At 37.7% G+C, this 22,382-nt stretch overlaps 1 protein-coding gene across 1 annotated transcript in view; it reads right to left on the bottom strand.

Annotated features, from left to right (window-relative positions):
- The window catches only part of LOC150105335 (paired box protein Pax-7-like), a 186,897-nt gene that overhangs the window by 52,551 nt on the left and 111,964 nt on the right, over nucleotides 1–22,382 (bottom strand). Inside the window, exon 6 of the mRNA XM_090393932.1 lies at nucleotides 15,651–15,840. Coding sequence (XP_090250058.1) covers nucleotides 15,651–15,840 — 190 coding nt within the window. The remainder of the gene's footprint in view (nucleotides 1–15,650; nucleotides 15,841–22,382) is intronic.

Below are 22,382 nucleotides of genomic sequence, written 5' to 3'. Positions count from 1 at the left end.
ATTCCTTTAAAACAATGCAGTGATATATCACTGAGTCCTAAAACATCAACTAAAGTCAATCATCCACCATTACCTCCATATTCAGTCTGTTAATCACTGATAAACCATTTCAGTAAGGATGAAGTAAGTAAAAATTGTATACTAATTTTGTGTTCCTTACTACTAATCACTTTTCAAGATTGAATTACATATATATATATATATATATATATATATATATACCTCATGCAACTGTTCTCTCTCTCTCTCTCTCTTATACTTTTACCATAATGTCTTTTTCATCTGTAGTTCCTAAATAATTGCTCATTTTATTCCATACTGCTTTATCTTTTTGACATAAGGTATGCAATCTGTGACTGCTGCTAACATATTTCTTAAGTAACTCTTACACATTACTTCTCTCTCTCTCTCTCTCTTTCTGAAAGTCTTCCATCTATTGTACTGTAACAAGATAGTATCTAATTTCTTACAATCTCCTCATAATTCCACATAAATTCTTTCCTCCTTAATACTTATGCCTATTCCTTTTCCAAGTCAAGACTATACTGTCAATTTCAATTTGAAGACAAGTTTGACATCTTAGTCACAATTAGATCCTCTGATACTATGAGCATATATCCAAAATGCTCAATCCCTGTATTCCTCATGACTTATTTTTCACAGTATTAACAACACCACACACTTTTTTCACAAAGATGTTTTATTAATGCTTATATTTCACTGATTTTCAACTCAGCATCATCAGAGCACAACACGTTGTACACGTAACAGTGAGTGAGTAAAACAATATAATTGCAAAAGACAAAAGATCTAAAGTCCTATTTTTGGTGCCCTCTAACGAAAGACACTCTTGGTTTAATCAAGTCTAAATTTCCCCCTGATATTTTTGAATTATTTAAATTTACCATTGCAGGTTACTTTACATGGGGAGGAAAATTCTACAAACAGATTAATGGTACTGCTATGGATTCCCCCCCTCTCTCTCTCCCCCGTTAGCAAATTTTTACATGGAACACTTTGAAAACAAAGGACTTACCACAGCTACATACAAGCCACAAGTGTGGTTACGCTATGTAAATGATGTGTTTGCCATCTGGCCCCATGGACAAGACACTTTGGATGCGTTTGTCACCTACCTAAACAGCCAACACCCCAAAATCCACTTCACAGTAGAAAAAGAATCAATAACTGTTTACCATTTCTTGGCACATTAGTCACCCGCCTTTCAGATGGATCACTATCTTTTTCTATTTACAGAAAGCCTACACACATACACAGGAAGATACCTACATAAATAATCACATCATCATCGAGTCCAACAGTACGGCATTTTAAAAACACTTACACACAGAGCCAGAGCCATTTGTTCCAACGATACAGCACTGACCACAGAAATCCAATATCTGCGCCATACGTTCTTAGCCAACGGCTACAATCCCTACAAAATAGATAAAATACTACATAGGCCCATTACCCCTCCCTCCCTCCCCTAATTCACAAGAATGCACATGACCATTTCTATTCCCTATATCAGATGTACATCGAAAAAGATAGCCAAAGTTTTGTTGAAACATGGCCTTCGCACCACTTTCAAACTTCATGTTAAGCTGGCAACTCTATCCGCTTGCCTAAGGATAAACTTCACCCTTTAGCACACCCAGGAGTGTATTTAGTTCCTTGTGACTGTGACTTGGCCTATTATGGGCAAAGAGGAAGATCAGTGAACATCCACCTGGGAGAACACGAAAGATACATTAGCTACTATTACTATGGCAAGTCGGGACTGGCAGACCACGCTTTGGATACTCCTTCACACAGGATTAGATGGAGGAAAACAAATGTGCTATTTAGGAGTCGTTATAGATCTGAAAGGTTATTTTTTGAGTCAGCAATGGCTTTGAAGAATTCTCCCGACCTTAACAAATATGGTTGCATTAATTTGCCAAAAATTTGAGAGACGGTTATCCTAAGAAAACTACTGCATAGCTGGGCTTTTCTTTTTTTATTTTTTACGTTAGAGGGCACCAAAAATAGCACTTTAGATCTTTTGTCTTTTGCAATTATATTGTTTCACTTACTCACTGTCGCCTGTACAAGTGTGTTGTGCTCTGATGATGCTGAGTTGAAAATCAGCGAAATATAAGCGTCAATAAAACATCTTTGTAAAAAAAATGTGTGTGGTGTTGTTAATACCGTGAAAAATAAGTCATGAATGACCATCAACACCTAAGCTTATCTGTTAGACCCCTGTATTCCTCCATCACTTGCTAAGACATTTATCCTTCGAGAGTTCCAGAAATTCAGCTCCCTTATTCTTCTCCCCAATTATTACTGCTATAGTTAAAATCTCCCATAATGATCATTCATTTTATTATTATTATCCCAAGCCCCCATAGAGTCAAAGACTCATCTAGGAATTCCTTTTGTCATATACACATACACAGCTCATCATACCATGCCTTAAACACATTCAAATTCTCTGCAGACACTACACTCTCAGGCAAGGCATTCCAATCATTCACAACACTGTATGCAAAAAACCTGCTTCTCATCCCCCTGCTCACACCCTCCTTATACAGCTTCCAGGGATGACCTCTGGTTCTTCCCTGATCTACTACCATTTTCTGTAAAACCACTCCAACATTGATCACTTAATAACTGGTAGGTCTCTATCATATCACCACCCTTCCTCATATCCACTAGACTCTGTAAATTGAACCTTCTCAACCTTTCCTCATATTTGACATTCCAGAGATCAGAAACTACCTCAGTAAGTCATCCCTGGACCCCCTTCCAACATCTCGTCATCCTTTTGAAATCCAGGTGACCAAATCTGTGCACAGAAGTCCATGTGTGGCCTAATCAAACCCTTATACAATGGAACAAGAATCGCCTTACTTCTACAAGTCATTGTCCTCTACATTTATTCCCAGAATTCTTTGTGTTGTCCTCACAATTTTGGCAATGTCTCTCCAAACTTTCAGATCCTTATCCACTATCACCCCAAGATCTTTTATTTCCAACAATATATCCCCACCAAGCATAAATTCTACATCCCATCTTTGTTTCCCAAATTTTAAAAAACTTACATTTTTGCAACATTGAGCTGCTATCATCACTCCTGTGCCCATTTGCTTAATTTATTCAAGTCTTCTTGTAAGGCCACAACATCTTCTCTCCTTTTCATAGTTCATCCCAACTTTGTATCATCTGCAAACAACTGAGTATCCGAATCCAAATCTTCACCAATATCATTAACATACAGGTTAAACAGCAATGGCCCTAAAACAGACCCTTGAGGTACACCACTGGTGATTTTCCTCTTCTGGGATATTGCTCCTCCATACTCCTACTTGATGATATCCTATCAGATAGCCAGTCTCCGATCCAATGAACTAATCTAATATCCAGCCCCATCCGTCCTAGTTTGACTATCAACTTATCATGCGGTAATCTATCAAAAGCCTTTACAAAATCTAAGTATACTACTGTGTATCCCTCTCCTCTGTTCAAGGAAGCCATCACCTTATTGTAGTAAGTAGATTACTAAAACATGACGTTCCTTTAGCAAATCTATAATGTCCATCAAAAGATAATACCATTGTTGTCAATGGTATTCTGAATCCTACTTCTCACCTGCTTCTCCAACAACTTAACTACAACAATTCAAACACAGATAGGATTATAATTTGATGCTTGAGTTCTATCACTCCCCTTAAGAAGCAACACAATCTTACCCTCCTTTGGAACTTGACCCAGTGCAATAATCATTGAAAAAATAGGAGTCAACTTCCTGGCAAATTCTTCAGAATATGTGGTAATATATTATCAAGACCCACAGCCTTATTAACATCAAGTTTGCTCAATTCCCCATACACCTCTTGCTCACTTACAGTCAGTCTCCCCCCCCCCCATCATCAAATGCTCTCAATCTCTCCATGACGTCACATTCACAAGAATGAAATACCTTTATGAACTGCTCATTAAGTATTTCCATTGAAAGAACTCCCTAAGAATTCTTTTTGGCTTCATTAGCTAACTGCTGCTCATACTTCACTTTTGCTACCATTACCAACCTGGTCTTTGTAATCCTCATGAAATTGGTTATTACCACTTCTCATCTATTTCACACCTACTTTATTTAACCTTCTGAGCCTTGGAATACATTTAGACATTGGTTCTATTAGATAGTTCTCGAATATCCCCCAAGCTGCATTGATCTCTTTTCCAGCTCACTCCTCATTCCATGCTACACCTGCAAGCTGTCTCCTGAGTTCTTCATAATCACCAGCTTTGTAGTTTCACATATATCCTTTTCTCACAAAGTTCCTCACAATTGAAACACAGATAGGATTATAATTCAATGCTTGAGTTCTATCACCTCCCTTATGAAGCAGCACATTCTTACTCTCCTTTGGAACTCGACCCAGTGCAAGAGTTATTAAAACAATAGGAATCAACTCCCTGGCAAATTCTTCAGAATATGTGGTGATATATTATGGGTGGTTGCCTCACACTGCTGGCAACCACCCAGGTAATCACTTCATGGTCACTCTCACCAACTGCAGGGTAATGTGACACCTCATTTATAATTACATCCTCTGATGAGATGATCAAATCCAAGACCCTCAATCCTTGTATGCCCTCTGTTACATACTGTCTGAGGTAGTATGTAACAGAGGGCATACAATCACCCATAATGATCACCCTATTCTTATTTGCTTGGCTAATTTGATTATACATTTCATAGTCACTACCACCCACATTACCAGATCTATAACAACATTCAACTAAGTATTTCATTCTATTCACCTCTATCTCACACCATACTGCCTCAAAACCACTGGCACTATTTCCCTCTTGCATCTCTACCTTATATGGACATAACACTTTCTCCATCATCGCACTCCCCCTCCCTTTTTACCCTTTTTATCCTCATGAAACACATCATACCCTTCCATCTCTATTCCTGTCAGGATGTCATCCTCATCCAATCATGTCTCACTTATTCCAACAATTTTTGGATAAACTGATTCAATTAAATCAACTATTTCATTTGCCTATTTTGTTACATTTCTAGCATTTGTATACAAACACAGCACCTTATTCCTGGATCTATAGCTAGTCCACTCAGTGGCGCGCTCAGGATTTAATCTTAGAGGGGACCGAGTACTCAAGATTTAATCTTGGGGGGGGGGCGAGTTGAGGAGACAATTTGAGAATACACACTACGCACTGCATACGACCTATGACTGAGCATCTGCAGTGATCGCCAATACATGATACCTGTGATCTCTGGCCTGGCTCGGGCAAACAAAGTGTTGCCCGAGCACTACTCCGTGCGCCCTTGCGTTCACAACGCCCATGATTCCTGAGAGCTAGAGTGTATTCCCACCTTATGTGACCGCTAATTCATAAGCAGTATAGAAATAGAAGACATGATGCAACATAAATTTTAAAAAAAGAGAATTTTAATTAGGAAAAGATTTTTGGAAAATTTTCTAGTCCCTCTTCTCTCTTTCTTTTCGGGGGCCAGGGCCCCTTGTCCCCCTCCCTGGGTGCACCAATGGTTCCACTGATAATGCTTATTTGATGTAAGTTCTCCATTCTTAACTCAAGCCATTTCTTTTTCTCCTTATTCATCTTAGAACCTTCTTCAAACCCAACTGTTTAACCTTGATCCAAGGTTAAACATCCTCTTGGAGCATCTACCTTTCTCACAGTGTGTTTTTCTGTCCACCCTGAGCCTCCACTTTTCCCTGTCTTGCACACCTGTTCTCTCATTCTCTATACTCATGCAACTCACTTCATTCATAACCACCTCTTCAATCTCTCCTGTCTTACTCTCCTGTTCTTCCACATCGCTTCCCACTTGATGAGATTCATTCTCTACCTTCCACCAGCAGTCTCTCCAAGTGACTCACACCAAAACTACTCAAATGCGATCCATCGCTCCTACAGTTCACTTTGTCCTTCAAACTCATTCCACACATTACCAAACTGCACTTCTTTCCTCTCACACATTTCCTCTAACATGTCATTCATAATTCTTGCTCTCTGCCTCATCTCACCACTGTCATGCCTGAACAACACGCTTAATACCTTTCCTATCACACTATTCTCTTTTATCCATCTCAACAAACTACTGATATCCAGTCTGATGTGTTCTTAGTTTGCAGTCAAGTCATTTGTACCTATTACAACTACCAACTCTTTTGCTCACTCACTTTCTTCTCATATCTAATGCCTCAATCACTCTACTCATTCTACCTCCAGTAAAACATACTTTGTGCATCCTCTCATCCAGCACACCTTCAATAATTGAATCACCAAACAACACCACTCGTGGGTCTTTCGTTATGTCTTTTATACCAAAATTATTTGTTTTCATCATTTTTACTCTTCTATACACATCTTGAATTCTCTTAACTTAATTCTGTATCCATTTCATCTCGTCTCATCTTAACCAACTCAACTTATGAATCTTGCATCACATTTTCGCTGCCATTCATTCTTTCAAATTTTCGAACTTTTGAACCTTGCATCACACTTTTGCTCTCATTCATTCTCTCAGTTTTGTTGCCAGCCATACATGCTTGGTCGCCGTCAAGGATGCTCACCACCTTATCTTTAACTGCATTTTATTTTTTAACTTCCACCACATTCACATCACTTTCGTCTTTCTTACCATTGACTGTTAAGTTTCTCAGATCACTTGTTCTCTTTTTCAAAACTTTCTTAACAATTTTCCACTGATCTTTTACACCATCCTTTTCTATCAGACGAGCACTCATCCTCCTCGCAGCATTCTCTCCACTAAGATTTTACGATATCAACATATTAGCACTCATCAAGTCCTCATTCAATTCACACTTCGCACACACCTTCCTTCCATCCATAGTTTATCTATATAATCAAATGACAACATATAGGACACTTCACATTTCACAAATGACTGAAATCAAAACTGAATTCCTGCATGGACAAAGCTGCCACCATCTTTCCTTCACCAGTTACTGAAATAAGCTCTAATTTCAATGAATTCATAAATAAACAAAAAAATCACATCAATGGCAAATATATTTTGCCTAAGAATTTCTCACCTATCATCAGATGTATTCCCATTCTATAATAACATCTTACTAAATATCCTGTCCTGGCCACCAGATCATATACCCTCAAAGCCATCAGTGCCACTTCCTTCATGATTCTCTATTCTGTAAGGGTGAAATTCATCAATTAACATAAGAAGCACTCCACCACCTCCTTTGTCCTACACCCACCTATCTATCTTCATAACATATGCTATCCCCTTCACTTTCTATTCCTTTCCGGTGTGAATATACTCTAATCACCATGTATATACCAATAACCTTCTGATGACAATATATCAAACTTTATGCTGTATATGCATTTGTATATAGAAAAATCAGTACACTGTACAATGTTCTTGTAACTATTATTACTCTTCCCAGACTCCACTCAATTTTGCACTACTCCATGCTCATTGCCCAGAGAATGACACCTTTCCAAATGCCTACATCCTTTCATGTTCAAATGAAATCCAGCTCTTGTACAGTTCTCCTCTATATAATGAAATGCACATGCATCCACGCATTCCATACCTTTATTCTTTCACATCCTTGCTGTGATGTCATTCATTATCACCACTCTTCTTCTCTCTCTGCATTATACCTAGCTCAACATGCTCATTATTTTCCCACTGGCATTTTTTGCTGTACAATCACTAATATCAGTCTCAAGTCCTTCCAATGACAGATTCACATACAAGATAAAGATGCTTCAGCTTTGAGTATCACAATTTTAGGGACTCTAAAGAAAAGGGTAATTTTTCAACATGTAAAGAAATATATTTCTATTCATTTCACATTGCTTAAAAATATATTTATGACATGGATATGTTATTATTTGATATCTTGCTAGTAAATAACATAAAAATATACCTACATTGTTAAATTCCTTCATATTTTATCTTTACCATTGTGGGCAGTCCAGTGATGGATGCTTCATCACTGTGTTTTATTATATATGTTATATTTATTATAAGCATTTTATAAAGTAAGACAGATCCATGGACAGATATCTAAAGTGTGTAATAATTTCTAATAAATAATGATAATAAATAAATTTTGTAAACTGCTTCTCATAAACACAAAAGTACGACTGAATTTTGTATGTATGCAAGACAGTATTTCAAGTATTTGCAATGGCAAACAAGTGGCTGACTTACAGAGAGAGACAGATGAGCTGAAAGAGCAGGTGTAATGTCTGGGGAATGAGATGAGAAGTGTGATGGATGAGATTAGGCGAATAAAAGAGACGAATGCAAGGCAAATCAGAGGTGGAGTGAGATAGAGTTAGTTATGGGAATGAGAGAAGAGGAGAGAATGAGAGAGAGTTATGGGAATGGTAGAAGAAGAAGAAAGAATAGGAACAGTATAAGAGAGGGAATGAGAGGGAGTTATGAGAGTGATAGAAGAGGAGAGAGTGGGAACAGTAGAAGAGAGGGAATGAGAGAGTTGCATGAATGATAGAAGAGGTGAGAATAGGATAAGTGGAAGAGAGGGAATGAGTGTCAGATACAGGAATGATAGAAGAGGAAAGAATGGAAACAGCAGGAGAGAGAGAGAGAATGAGAGGAATGCAAGGGAGCACAGGGACTAGAGATAGAGTGATGTCAGGAAGGCAGGTAAGTAGGGGAGCACAGAGAGAAACTGTTACAGGAGAGAGAGTGAGGGATGCATGTGAGCAATCAAGGAATAGGATAGTAAGAGATGTAATGTATGGGGACTAAATGATCCGTGGTGTTCAAGATAGGATGTGTGAGAAGTGTTTGCCAGGAGGAACGATAAAAAGAGTGGCTATGGCAGTTAAGAGAGGTGAAAGGGTGGATGAGATGATTGTGATGGTGGGAACAAATGACTTGAGTGGTGGTGTAAATAGGGCAGCGAGAGATATGAGCTTCTTGCTTGAGTTGTACGAAAGGAGACACAGAGAGGAAAGATAGTGTGTGTGTGTGTGTTGCCTAGGTATGATAGTGATGAGCTGAACAGAAGAGCGGTGATATTGAATGGCATAATACCGAGAATGTGTCAGAAGAGAGGATTGGAATATGTGGATGCTTGGAGTGCATTTGAGAGCAGGGAGGAAATGCATGCGAGATACTGCTTGCATTTGAATGAGGAAGGACGTAGGCATCTGGAGAGATTGCTGTTCTGAACGAGTCAGTGTGTCCCAGTGTGGATGGTAGCAGGGGGTGTCCTTTTGTGAGAATGGGTACTTGGGAGAAGGGGGACAACATCAGGTAACGCTGAGCCCAGTGGAGTCTAGAGGGGATAATGCTGGGTATAAAAACAATGGCATTTTTATACTTTATACTATTATCAGGAGTTTTCTGAATAAGGGAGAGGAATTGGTGGCACTGATAGCATCAGCCCGGCCAAAAATTATTGGGATCACCAAGACGTGGTTGACAGAAGAGGATATAACAGGAATAGAAGTTGCTGGGTACAGCATTTTTCGACAGAATAATGCTGTACCCAGCAACAACCTATGTCCTCTAAAGTGGCTTTGGAAGGCTGTGACGCTAATGATTTTGATTTTGAAAGCATATGGTGTGAGGTAGAGGTGGGCAAGACAGGATATTTAGTGGGGCGTTGCTACAGACCAAAGAGCACAGAGAGTGGGGACCAGGAGATGTTGAGACAGTTGAGCATGGCAGGTGCAAGAAGAATGACTGTTTTGGGAGATTTTAACTACAGCAGTATAAATTGGGGAGAGGAAGATGCATGTAGCAATAAGGGAATGTAATTTCTAGAATTCTTGAGGGATAAATATCTTAGGCAGCATGTAACAGAGGGAACAAGAGGTTCAAGAGTTTTGGATTTGGATATAGCATTACAAGAGTTGATAATAACTGAGATGACATCCCTCCCACCAGTTGGAGAGAGTGACCATGTGGTTTTGATTGGGATGATGAATAGACATGCAGGAGTATCAAAGAGACCGGGACGTATGTGGAATTATAAGGCAGATGATTATAATAGTCTTAGCCATCAACTTGGGGAAGTTTCATGGAGGGAGGAATTGGAAGTCCGGGATATCATTAGTGCTTGGAAAATTGTGAAGGAATATTTGTTAGCAGCAATGGTAAACTGTAAACAGCAATGGTAAACGAGTGAAGAAGAGGACACAATTTTGAGTAAAGTGGATAACAAACAATATTAAACAGGAACTGCATGCAAAAAAGAGGCTATGGAAGAGATATAAGAAGACAGGTGAAGAGAAGATGCATGAAGAATATAAGACACAGGCCAGGAGAGTGACTAGTATGGTAAGGAAGGCAAAACTGGAATATGAGAAAAGATTGGTCCTTAGATCCAAGGAAAATTCTAGGGAATTTTTTAGCTATGTGGCCAGTAGGAGGAGAAATGACTGTGGAAGAATGACATGGTGGGATAAAAATGAGAATAGAGTGACTGATGCAGAGGACATAGTGGAATTGTTCAATGAACACTTTATTGAAGTATTTCATTCTGGAGGAGTCAATTTTAATACTAGAGGGATAGGGCAGGTTCGAGATCTAGAGGTGCAGGAGCTTTGACCTGGCTTTTCAATGAAAGTCTGGCTGCAGAAAAGGTGCCCATGGAATGGAAGGAAGGTAAGATAGTGTCATTACATAAGGGCAGCAGCAGACTGGAAGTGTCTAATTATAGGCCAGTTTTTATGTCATCAGTAGTTAGTAAGATCTTGGAGAAAGGGACCCGTAGGGTCCCTTTCTCCAAGATCTTACTAACTACTGTGGGAAGATGAGGGTAATGTTATCTGTGAGAGTCAACATGGATTTGTGGAGGGGCACTCTTGTTTTAGCAATATGCTAGCCTTTTATGATAAAGTTACAAGAGCATTAGATGAGGGAAAGGCATATACTTCCATTTTCCTAGACTTATCAAAGGCATTTGACAGGGTGCCACACGATAAGCTGATATTCAAGTTGCAGCACATGGGTGTGGATGTCAGATTGGTCAATTGGATTCAGGATTGGCTGTCGGATAGGTATCAGAGAGTTGTGTATGGTGGAGCAGTTTCAAGGAGATAGAGGGTTACAAGTGGGGTTCCACAGGACTCAGTACTGGGACTTATATTTTTTAACCTTTATATCAATGACATTGTCCGTGGAATGCAAGGGGATATTCAGTTGTTTGCGGATGATGCGCAGCTGGGAAGGGTTATTAGTAATAGTGCAGATGTGGTAGCCTGCAAGACGATTTGAATAAGCTAGATAGATGGGCAAATGAATTGGGGTTGTCAGTTTAATGCAGCAAAATGTAAGGTCTTGAAGTTTGGGACACATCAATGAGATGATGCATATTCTATGGGAGGAGTTAGACTTGGAGGATGTAGGGGAGAAAAGAGATCTGGAGTTGATGATTGATAGAAACCTGAAATTTAGAGGAGATATTGCAAAGGTAGTGAAGGTAACACAGAGGACTACTGCAATAATCAGAAGGACACTGACCTGCAAAGATAAAATGGTTATCATTCCATTATATAAGACTCTGATCAGACCACACTTAGACTATTGTTCTCAGATCTGGTCCCCAGGATTTGAAGAGGATAAATTATCTGTGGAAAGGGTACAAAAGTGGATAACAAAGATGGTCAGGACTGTACAATGTTAGTTATGAGGATTGGCTGAGGGAGTGTGGACTACTATGTTTGGTGGATAGAAGAAGGAGAGATGATATGACTGAGACTTTTAAACTGTTGAGAGGTAGTTATAGGGTTGACAATGGGGAGGGAGTTCTTTTGCTTGGTTGAACAGCAGGAAGGAGTCATGACAAGGGGCCATCCCTGGAAGTTATGAAAGGAAACTGTGAGAAAGAGGGTGGGGAGTGGTTTCTTTGCATGGAGGGTGGTTAAACCATGGAATGCATTGCCTAACGGAGTGGTAAGAGCAAGAACAGTCAATGCATTTAAGGAGTGGTACGATAGACTTTGTGTTTCCTAGGAGGGACCTCCCTCGATGAGTCTTGATAGACTTGTGTTTCTTAGAAAGGACCTCCCACGATGAGTCTTTTGACTCCATGGAGGCCTGAATAATAATAACAATAAGAATAAGAATAATAATAATCAAAAATTTAATTTGGAATTTAAAAATTTCATTTTATAATTGAAAAAAAGAAAGAGATTTTAAACTTATTTTCCTAAATTAATGTAATATGAAATATCAAACTGTGATTTTTATTTCTTTATTCTTAGTTTATAATGAAATTATCTGAGTAACCATCAAAAAAGAAAAAAAAAGGAGCAATTACTTGAAGTTAAAAAGATACTTAAAGTTGACTGAAATAAATAAATTTTTGCCATCCATCTCCTTTTCTTCAAGTCTGACTGACAACTCAACATTAACAGAAATAGCACCATCAGAAGAACAACAATAGCCTTTCAACTATACTGTCTAAACTTTTGCGACCCAATTCTTTTTGAGTATAACTGATTCAAATGTAAAGTTTTGGGCCATTTAAGCAGTTTTTGAGAAACAACTACCTCATCAAAAGATATTAGAAATGGGGTGGCAAATCTTCCTCCAGTTTATTGGAGGAAGATTTGACACCCATTCAGTATTCACCCAGGGTGGCCAGCAATCAGAACTTCTGATATATATATATTTGAAAAGAGATATAAGGGTGGTGATTATGAAAAAGTTATAATCAATATCCTATTCAATAAATATCCTATTCAATATAATAATCAATACACATCCTATTCAGGAGATAGCTTGTAGCTAATGAACTAAGGAATTGAACAGAAAGGAGATCAATGCTGATTTGGCTCTACTTAAGAACTATCTGACAGAGGCATTGACTGAATGTGTCCCAGAATCTGGTAGCTAAATAAGGTAAGTGTGAAAGGATGAATGAGAAAGTGAAGCATATAGTCTAAAAATTAAAGATGGCAAGAAATTATATTCTTGGTTTAATCCTTTATCCAAGTGAAGCAAACAAAGTTTGCATCTGAAATATTCTCAGGACTGGGCATATAGAAGCTAATGACTTCTATAAGGCATAGTATAATGACTTCATAATGCATAGCATTATGGGAAGGGTCACTACTCCAGACCGATTGTGACCTTTATTGAGGTCAGTGGGATCCAGACCCAGAAATGGAGAAGTCATATTTTCATATACAAGTAGACAAAAGGTGTCACATTTTATTATTAAATTACTCTAAATTAGAGAGAGTTGTTGGAAGTTTTTCACTTGGATAAAAGATTAAACCAAAAATATAATTTCTTGCCATCTTTAATTTAGACATCTCCTCCCTATTCACAAATGTCCCACTCAAGGAAACCTTAGAGCTCATCCAAACCAAATTTTCTCCCGATATCTCAGCGCTATTTCAGTTCACAATGAACTCAAGCTATTTTGTTTGACAAGGAAAATTCTACAAACAGATAAAGGGGACAGCCATGGGTTTACCACTCTCCCCACTCCTGGCTAACTTCTTTATGGACATTTTGAAGAGAAAGCCTTAAACTCAGTCCCACAAAAACCCACTGTTTGGCTTCGCTACATTGATGATGTGTTCGCTATTTGGCCACATGGCTCAGATACACTCCACTCCTTCTTAACACACTTATTCAACTAATGCCCCAGAATTCATTTCACCTTGGAAAAAGAGGAAAATAACAGTCTCCCTTTCCTAGACACTCTAATCACTTGCCAGCCTGATGGATCCTAGGTTTTCTCTATTTACAGAAAGCCCACTCCATACAGGCAGATACATTCACCAGCAATTCCCCCCCCCCCACAACAATATGGGGTTATAAAAACACTATATAACAGGGCAAAATTAATCTGTTCAGATGACAATGCCCTAACCACTGAACTAAACCACATCCTTAACACTTTCTTAGCCAATGGCTAAAACCCCAAAAAATATTAAAACCAGTTAACCACAACCCCTCCCCCCCCCTTCATAACAAAGATTACACTAAATCCATCACCATTATTCCCTATATCCGGGGCACTTCTGAAAAGTTAACCAAAATCCTAAAAAAATATGACCTGACTTCTTGTTACAAACCATATAAAAAATTGACATTCCTTATCCGCTCCACCAAAGGCCAACCGCTTCCCCTAGACCTACCAGGTCCCTTGCAGCTGTAAACTGTCCTACTTTGGCCAAACAGGCAGGACAGCAAATGTCAGGATTTCGGAACACAAAAACTACATCGTTTCACCAGTACAGATGCTCTGGGCTTGTAGACCATGCTCTGGAAACCCGCCACAGAATACGTTGGAAGAAAGCCACACTACTAATACACTGCAGCAAATTTAAATATGAAAGATTATTCATGGAATCAGCCTCAGCCTCTTAAAAACTTTCCAAACCTCAACAAATTTGGGTGCATGAAACTACCCCAAATTTTGGGAAGCTTACATCTTGAGAACTTCAGCCCAACAGCCAAGACAACCCAATATAGCCCGCTAGGGGGCACCTTTAGGACTCTAGGAACAACAGTAGTTTTCTCTCTTCTGACAACTCATTCATTTTGTAGTGCCTGCATGCACGTGTCATAGTTGTACATTCCCATGAAGATGGCAATGTGATGTTGCAGAAATATAGGAGGCATTTATTAAAGTTTCTTTTAATTAATATTCCAGTATACGTTGTAAATTCATTAAATAATTTAATAGTCATGTTACCAATGTATAAGCCTATCTACAAGAAGAAGCATATAGTCAGGAGGAAGAGGACATTATGGAGGCAGCAAAGATGAGTGGTAACAATCGCCTGCATTAGAAGTACAAAGAGCAGGTGAGGAAGGTGACTCACTTGATACAACTATCTCTGATCAAGAGACTATTTTAATAGTACTACTTGTATATCAACTTTTTGTAACTACTTTTGTATGGAAAATATATGATTTCTGCATTAATTCAACCTTAGTATCTTCCTGGATCTTTCTCATTGACTAGACCTCAATAAAAGTCAAAACCAACCTGGATAGTGACCCTTTCCATAACCTTTCCATGTGATGAGGGGAATCCTAATATGGGATTTTTCAATTGAAGATGAGCTAGACAATCTCATACGGAGGTAGCAGGATTTTTTCTTTGGAAACTTGCATTTTTCATCCCATACAGACAAATCAGCCTTTCAATCACACACAAACACAATTTACAAACAAAAAAAATACTGGTGTTGGTGATGATGGGGGTAGATGGCGTTGATGGTGGTAGTGGAGAGGGTGAGGTGTATTTAGTGAAATAGAGTAGAGTGCCCTCCCCAGATGAATCCCTGGACTCTCTGGAGGTATCATGTAATAATAATAATTAATATACACATCCTAAAGGAAGTGTGCCTTCCTTTATGAAGTACTAAGGCAATTGCTGTGAAGTCAACAACCTGGAAGTAGCCTAGTTGTGAAGATACTTCATGTGCAATGTTGTTTACTTACACTTGGATAAAGGATTAAACAAGAATATAATTTCTTGTTAAGTAACCACAAACTACAATAATATGCCAGAAACCATATTAATATGAAAAACATTCAGAGATTTATACAAGCTTTCATTACTTTCACATATTCAAAGATACGTATTACTGAAAAATAAATTTACCATGATGCTGTAGTGTTGTTGATGTAACTGTAGCATCTCCTACTGTGGGATAATGGGTAGCAGCTGCTGACGGAGCAGCTGTGGAATAAGGCATAGGTAAAGGCAGTGTAGGAGCACCATATGTTGCTGTAGGCATCTGCTGTGTGCCTATCTGTTTCCGCCATCGTGCACGACGATTACTAAACCAAACCTACAGAATGGAATTTTACAAAATTAGCTTCGCTTTTACAACCTCTTTTAATATTTTTTAAGTATAATAATGGCTTAATTTCTTATATAAAATGGATGCAAAAAATAACGTTATTATTTCATTATTATTATCTGAGACCTCCAAGGAGTCGAGGACTCATCGAGGGAGGGCATACATCACTCAAACCAGCTGTCATACTTCCCGTTGAACTCATTCACACTAGATGCACTCATTACCTTTAAAGGCAAACTATTCCACTCACTCACTGCTCTGTGAGAGAAAAACCTAGCTTTTACTCCTCTATGATCATGAACAAACTTAACTTCCATGGATGCTCCCATGTTCTCTCCCCATCTTCCTTATAATGAAATTTTCATTAAACGATATTCTATACCACCCATTCAGAAGTTTATAGACCTCTATCATATTACCCATCTTTCTCCTGTTAACCACTCTGTATGTAATCCACATACTTGCAATTTGTTTTCAGAATTTATATCTCATAATAAATCCCATAATTAAAATCTCACGCAATTTACAAACAAAAAATACTGTTGTTGCTGATGATGGGCGATAGATGGCGTCGATGGCAGTAGTGTCATACTTGGAGAATTAAGTGGTGGTGGAGAGAATGTGATGTATTTAGCAAAGTAGAGTAGTGTGCCCTTCCACTATGAGTCCTTGGACTCCCTGGTGGTGTCACGTAATAATAATCTCAATATAATCTTTGCAACTCTTCTTTGCACCCTTTCCACAGCTTCTTTATCTTCTTGAAACCTGGGAGACCAAATTTGCACATAATAGTCCAGGTGCAGTTTTATCAAGGTCTTATAAAGAGGCAAAATGACTCCCTTATCCTTACATGTCAAGGTTCACTTTAACATCGCAATTATCCTCCGAGTTATATTTGCAGTTTTTGCTATGTTACCTTTTAACTTTAAATTCCTATCCACCATTCTGCCAAGATTCCTAGCCTCATCAGTTTCATGTAACATAATCCCACTAATATAGTCTGCCACTGGAAATCTTCAGGCCAAACTGTATAACTTTACACTTACTACCATTAAACCGATAACTATTTTTGTTGGAAGTTTTTCCATGGTTATACTATAAATTAAAGATACCAAGAATTATATACTTGGCTTAATCCTTTATTCAATTGTAAGCAAACAAAGTTTGCACCTGAAGTATTTTCAGGACTTGGACAACTCATATATATATATATATATATGATTGGGCAACTTGCATATAGAAGCTAATGACTTCACATCACTTGCTTTAGTATCCCATAATGCAAAACACACATCCTTGAGGACATGCATGAAATGCTATGCATTATGGGAGGGTAAATAATGCTATGCATTATTTGCTTAAACAAATAATGCTATGCATTATTTGTTTAAGCAAACAAATAATGCTATGCATTATTTGTTTGCTTAAACCCAGACCAGTTTAAGCAAACAAAGTTTGCTTACAATTGGATAAAGGATTAAACCAAGAATATAATTTCTTGCCATCTTTAATTATAGTAAAACCAAGTGGAAAAACTTCCAACAACTATCTCTAATCCAGAGTATTTTAATAATAAGGTGCGACACCTTTTGGCTATTCGTATATGAAAATATGACTTCTGCATTACTTCAACCTTAGCATCACCTCTGGGTTTGGCTCCCACTGATGAGACCTCAAAAAAGGTCGAAACCGGTGAGATGCTAATATGAGTTCACTCTCTTAAGGTTTTTGCCTTAAGGGAGCAATTTGAGTCTCCGGGGAAAGTGTTCTCCGGCACGGTCCCGTGAGGGGCTTTGTCAGTGAATGATTTTCTTCAGAATATGAGCAGTTCTGCTCAGTGGTGGTGGTGGTGGTAGATGGAATGCCATCACTGAGTGGAGCCAACGCTGAGATGGACAGTCTTTCGCCCACAATTGAGTGGCTTATGGATAGTCCGAACTTTTAGAGACGGCTTTACTTATTCATAAGGTCAAAACTAGTCTGGGTAGTGACCCCTTCCATAATGCATAGCATTATACATTTCTGCAAGGATATGTATTTTGCATTATAGGATACTAAGGCAAATGATGTGAAGTCATTAGCCTCTATATATATATATATATATATATATATATATATATATATGAGTTGTCCAAGTCCTGAAAATACTTGAAGTGCAAACTTTGCTTGCTTACACTTGAATAAATGATTAAACCAAGTATATAATTTCTTGGTATCTAAATTTATGATAGCCGTTTTTGTTTTGCCCAAATTTTTAGTCTATTCAAATCATTCTTTAAGTGCTAGATATCAGTAGCATCCCTGATTGCTCTGCCTATCCTCACATCATTGGCAAACAATTGCATATCTCCTGTTATACCCTCCCTAATGTCATTAATGTATAGACTGAACACAGAGATACACCACTGTCACCTTAAATCTGGCAGATTCACACCCATTGTATACCACTTTTTGATATCTGTCTGTCAACCATCCGCTGATCCAAGTGAAAGGTTTATATTCCAATCCCACATTCGACAGTTTATGCAACTGCTTTTCATGTCGTATCCTATCAAATGCCCTATAAAAATCCAACATTATCATAGTGTATCCATTCCCTTGATCCAATTTGGCCATAACACTGTTATGGAGATTGTTGGGTATCACTGTGTTGTGACAAAGAGTAGCAGCGTACTTGAACAGGGTTATGAAAAGTGTTTTTTGTTTCTCTTAATTATATCATGTAAATTTGTATAAATTTGTGCTTTTGTGTGATAGCCAGACTGGATATAATCATTTTAACAGTTTATTATTCACATTACGTATACAAATTATACATATTATACTATTCAACTTGTATAATTATGACAATATTTCACAATACAATTCAATGCACAGTACAATATTACATTGGTTAATAAAATGTTTTCTCATATATGCAAGTAGAATATAATATGTTTCGAATGGTTTCATTGTTATGATAAGTAACCGGTTTAGAGTAATGTAAGTTAGTTAATGCAAATATGTGTAACTAAGGGCTGTAGCCATACTGGTTACTAGAAAAGTAATTAGCTCCAAACAGACAATGAGAGTCTGGGGACTGCATCTAAGAGGACTCCCTTACCAGTTATAATAATGTACATGTTGATATTTTAATACCTAATTGAATGAACCAATTTGTAAATCAATACCTTAATGTTATGATATATGAGTTGTAATGATCTCTTATACTATATGTTTAAAGTAATTGTCAACATTGTTTAATCCCGTAAGGTAGTTTCTCAATATTTTTCTGAATACATATTCTGAGGTTATAGATTTAATTTCATTCGGAAGTTTATTATAGCATTTTACTGTGGTATTGCGGTTATGAAAGTGTTCACTTCAGTTATTTTTATTAATGTGGAAGTGCCAGTTAACATTACAAAAATGGAGGTGGCAGCAGCAAAGAAGCTTACACCAACAGCATGAAAGGTCTCAACTCAGATATTGAGATTTTTCCTGGACTTTTTACACTGAAGATTTATGGAGTGTTAGATTGGATGATAAAAAGGAAAATATTATGGTATGTGAGAAGTATGATGAAAGGCTAGGACATTCCAAAATTGAGAATGGTGTTACCAGGAATAATCAGAAAATGGATGAGAGTGCTTGCAATGGTAATAATAGAAGTAATGTGGAAGAGCTTAGGCAAGAGTTAATGAAAAATCAGGTTAAATGCATGGACAAGAAAATTGAACATTTATAGAAGAGAATAACTGATGTAAATGACAAGGAGGTTAATAAAGAAGAAGCATGTATCTAAAGATGATAGAGTTTCTTTATATGGTGCCTCAATCATTAATGCTGTCATAAAAAATATAATGCACAAGAAATGTTTTACAGATGGTACAATGAAACGGATATCAGATACTTTGCATAGGAAGGAAGAGGTATCAGAATTAGCAGTAGTAGTGGGCACAAATGACTTGAATAGTGAGACAAAGAACGTGAAAAGGGACAAAAGTTGTTGCAGGAAGTGAAGGTTAATAGTGTCACTGGGAAAGTGGTTAATTTGTTGCCTAGATATGATAGTAGTGAACTGAGAAGTAGGGCAATGATGCCGAATGAAAAGATGGCTGAATTGTGTCATGAAGACAGTATTCAATTTGGGAATGTATGGAATGAATTGCAGGGAAGTTAGAATGGTTCAAAGCTGATGGGATGCATTTCAATGGGTTTGGTATTGGTCATTTGAAGTGACTGTTGTTTAATAAGAGTGCATGAGGTTATTCACATGAAATTAGTACCACTAAAAGTCAGAGAGAAATGGAGAAGCAGGTTATGGAAGAATGGGAAGAGGATGGATACAAAGGTGAGGAAGTGATTATGGCGGAGCAAAATGATGCAGTGCAAAATGGTGGGGATGATAAGAATATAAGTGAAAATCAGAGTTAGGATCAGAGAAATGGGGATGGTCAGAATGAAGAAAGAAGTACATTATATCCAGGGCCGTCGCCAGATTAGATCGCACCCTGAGGCAAACAATTAAATGTCATCCCTGATGATTATAAGACAAAAATATAAGAAAATTTCCAATTGCTATTTTGTTTTTATTACAAGAGAAACTAATGCAAAACGATTACATAATAATATTAAACAAATGTTTGCTCTGTGGGGATATCACACAATAAAACTGTTTATAAGCTCTTCTAAATTTAAATCATAAGCTATGTCTCCTCTATCGATATAGTTGCTAGACCAACCAATCTTTCTTGGGTCATTGCTGTTTGCAAATAATTTTTAATCAGTTTAAGCTTGAAAAAACTTCTTTCTGCACATGCTACGTGTTAGCATAGCAATGGCACCTACAGCAATATGGCTGAACGAGCACCCTTATTAAGCTGCACCGTGTGACAGGCTGCCTCTATGCTACACCCTGTCAACAGTACTGACTATATCAAAGAGAGTAAAGAGTGATTGTGTTGATGGGATGCCTCAAAAGGTGAAAAACTGTTATGCTTGTATACTAATGCACAGAGTATCAGAAATAAAGGGGCTGATTTCTGATAATTGGCATAAGTGAAACTTGGTTGACTGAAGATGATATACTGTCAGGACTTGAAATGATAAGATACAGAATTTTCCAAAAAGGATAGGAAGATGAAGGGGAGGGGGGGGGTATGGTTAATGGTAGCAGAGGAATTGTGTCCTTCAAGGATCAAAGTGGAAAATAGTAGTATGTGAGAAAATTTCAGATCTGCTTGGTGTGAAGTTGAGATCAATAGAATAGTATATCTAATAGGATGTTGTTATAGGTCAGGTAATGTGGAAAATACTGATTGTGAAATGTTTAGACAAATTAGTTGGGCAAGTAAAAGTTAGAGGATTTTAATGGGAGATTTTAATTGTAATAATGTGGAGTGGAAAGAAGAGATAGCGTAAATTAACAAGGAGAGTGAATTGGTTGAGTTTCTGTCTGATAACTATCTGAAGTGGCACGTGATGGAAGCAGTGTTACATTTGGTGATATCCTCACAAGATATGGTTCTGAGATATCGACACTGATATGAGATATGAGACAAGACATGAGATATCGACACTTCCACCTGTTGGTGAAAGTGATTGTGAGGTACTGGTTTGGAAGGTAGTCAAACAGGAAAAAGTTTTTATTAAGAAAGTCTATATGTGGAACTATAAGGTGGTTGATTATCAGAAACTCCATAGTCAACTATCATCAATTCATTGGGTTGATAAATTGTGTAGAAAAGATGTTCATAGCGCATGGGAAATGATTAGGCAGTATCTAAATACAAGCAATGCATAACTGTATACCAAAAGTTAAGCAAATAAATAGAGTAAAAGTGAGATGGATGAATCAAGCAAGCAGTGTTACAGAAAAAGTTTTCATGGAGGAAGTACAGAACAGTTGCAGTGAACAGATGCATCAAGAATATAAAGTGCAGGCCAGAAAAGTGACAACCATGGTCAAAAAAATGAAAGAATAGCACATAGCAGAAAAATTCCAAGGGGATTTTTCTGCTATGTACTATCTGGCAAGCAAGAGGGAAAATAATTATGGCAGGTTGATACTGATGGATAGTTATGGCATCAGAGTAACTATAGCAAATGATTTAATGAACACTTCATCACTGTATATCGTAATGGTGTGAATGATGCTGTGCAACATGTAGAAAGGAGTCAAGAATTAGGAGAACTAAATGTGAAAGAATCAGAGGTGTATCAAGTGTTGCTTGGGTTAGATGTTAATAAGGCTGTAGGAATGGATGACATATCACCACATGTTTTTAAGGAATGTGCAAAAGAGTTAGCAATGCCCTTGTCCTGGTTATTTAATGAAAGTCTTGCAGTGGGGAAGATTCCTAAGGAGTGGAAAGAAGGCAAAATAATCTCTCTGCACAAGCATGGCTTGAGAACAAATTTTCCAATTATAGGCCAGTCTGTATATCAGCAGTTGTGATCAAAGTGCTGGAAAAATTGGTTAGAAATAGAATACAGAATTGGATTGACAGACATAAGATTCTCTATGATGTTCAGCATGAGTTTGTGAA

The sequence above is a fragment of the Typopeltis vanoorti genome, chromosome 6 (genome assembly GCF_054136105.1).
Source record: "Typopeltis vanoorti isolate ZY-2024b chromosome 6, IOZ_Tvanoo_1.0, whole genome shotgun sequence".
Taxonomy (NCBI): domain Eukaryota; kingdom Metazoa; phylum Arthropoda; class Arachnida; order Uropygi; family Thelyphonidae; genus Typopeltis; species Typopeltis vanoorti.
This window is presented reverse-complemented; position numbering and strand designations above follow the sequence as displayed.